This window comes from Austrofundulus limnaeus, unplaced genomic scaffold, assembly GCF_001266775.1.
Source record: "Austrofundulus limnaeus strain Quisiro unplaced genomic scaffold, Austrofundulus_limnaeus-1.0 Scaffold1591, whole genome shotgun sequence".
Lineage (NCBI taxonomy): Eukaryota > Metazoa > Chordata > Actinopteri > Cyprinodontiformes > Rivulidae > Austrofundulus > Austrofundulus limnaeus.
Genome location: NW_013953993.1, coordinates 3,075 through 4,824, shown reverse-complemented (window position 1 = coordinate 4,824; position 1,750 = coordinate 3,075). Strand labels below are relative to the sequence as shown.

The following is a 1,750-nucleotide window of genomic DNA, read 5'->3' as shown; positions in this document are numbered from 1 at the left end:
CACAGGTCCAAACATGTCCACACAGGTCCTCACAGGTCCAAACATGTCCATACAGGTCCAAACATGTCCTCACAGGTCCAAACATGTCCTCACAGGTCCAAACATGTCCTCACAGGTCCAAACATGTCCATACAGGTCCAAACATGTCCTCACAGGTCCAAACATGTCCACACAGGTCCAAACATGTCCTCACAGGTCCAAACATGTCCTCACAGGTCCAAACATGTCCTCACAGGTCCAAACATGTCCTCACAGGTCCAAACAGGTCCAAACATGTCCTCACAGGTCCAAACAGGTCCTCACAGGTACACAGGTTCACAGGATGCTGCAGGTAAGATACTCACTTTGTCCACTTCCTCAGTCAGCAGCTGGGACAGAGACAGAGACAAGAATCAGAGGTGAACAGATGTTTCTGTCAGACTAACAACACGTCTCAGATGTTTGATGCTCAGTTTGTTCTTTATTGTTCTTTACTTGTTTACAGCTGCAGGTAGGCCTGGGGGCGGGGCTTGTTTAGGACAGGTGAGGACAGGTGAGGACAGGTGAGGACAGGTGAGGACATGGTTATTAGTGTGAGGTTTGGGACTGTGGGTCTGTTGTTCCGGGTCAGTCAGTCTTATACAAGCCATGGGAGAGTCTTGTTCTCCCTGCCGGCAGTAAGTCGGACCCCCACAGAGGGGGTCTTGGACTCCAGGGATGCTCGTTGTCGTTTTAGTTTTAAACCCAGTCCTGTTTGGATCRACAGCTCAGAACCACCTGCTGCTTTCAGAACCTTTGGCAGAACCTCAGGTTAGACCTGATGATGTCACTAACATCCAGGCTAAAGGTCACCCCCATGCTTCTGTTGGGGTTTTAGACCCCCAATGACATCATTGTGTTTTATCTAAAGAGTGGACCCAGGGGACATGAAAATACCASAGAAGTCCAGTAATGGGGGGTGCACTGGGACCCACCCTAGCCCATAACTAATGGTCTCTGCTGTGGGACTGATGGGATTCTCTCAGGGGTCCTGAAAACTGAAGTCAGGTTTGTTTGATGTCCTGAGGGACAGTCCTCGGTGTCTTCTGCTGAGACAGAGACGTTCAGAGGGACTRGCTTCAGTTTGGTCCAAAGACCTGTCAGCCTGAAGAACAGCGCCCCCAAGTGTTRAGAGTCCTGGTCTTTCTGGTCCCTAAAGTGGTCCGGACCAACAGGTCTTCAGAACTAGACTGAAGCTCTGAAAACAACTAAAAACTACTGAAGACCTGTTCTACAAGAACCACGGCACAAGAACAGTTCTGGTTCTGATGGGGGTCAGATCTTCTTCTCTGCAGACACACTGGGATCTGGATCCTGGTCCCAGGTCTCCCAGTCCCTCTGCAGCTGAATCAGAGACAACAAAACAAACCTCAACGCAAGACTCATGTCCAGGTTTTCCTCTGGTCCAGTCACAGGATCCTAAAACTGATCCAGAACAGATCCTCTGAGAACTGATCCAGAACAGTTCCTCTGAGAACTGATCCAGAACAGATCCAGAACAGACCCTCTGAGTCCAGGTGGTTCTTCTACAAACATCAGATTCAAAGTTTGACAGAAAAAGTCTCTGTTCTTGAACTGAGATCCAGGTCCTGGTTTTTGGACTTGAGCCTCTTTAGAACCATGTCTGGATGTGGTTCTGGTTCTGGTTCTGGTTCTGAACCTGAGAACATCTGGATGTTGGGAGGCTCACCGCTGAGGCGCTGGCAGACAGGACGTAGTTCCGAGGCCTCGT

At 49.8% G+C, this 1,750-nt stretch overlaps 1 protein-coding gene across 1 annotated transcript in view; it reads right to left on the bottom strand.

Annotated features, from left to right (window-relative positions):
* The window catches only part of LOC106535849 (endophilin-B2), a gene marked incomplete in the record, with an annotated part of 8,614 nt that overhangs the window by 3,877 nt on the left and 2,987 nt on the right, over positions 1–1,750 (bottom strand). The window contains 2 exon segments of the mRNA XM_014032981.1: positions 345–368; positions 1,709–1,750. Of these exon segments, the coding sequence (XP_013888435.1) occupies positions 345–368; positions 1,709–1,750 (66 nt within the window).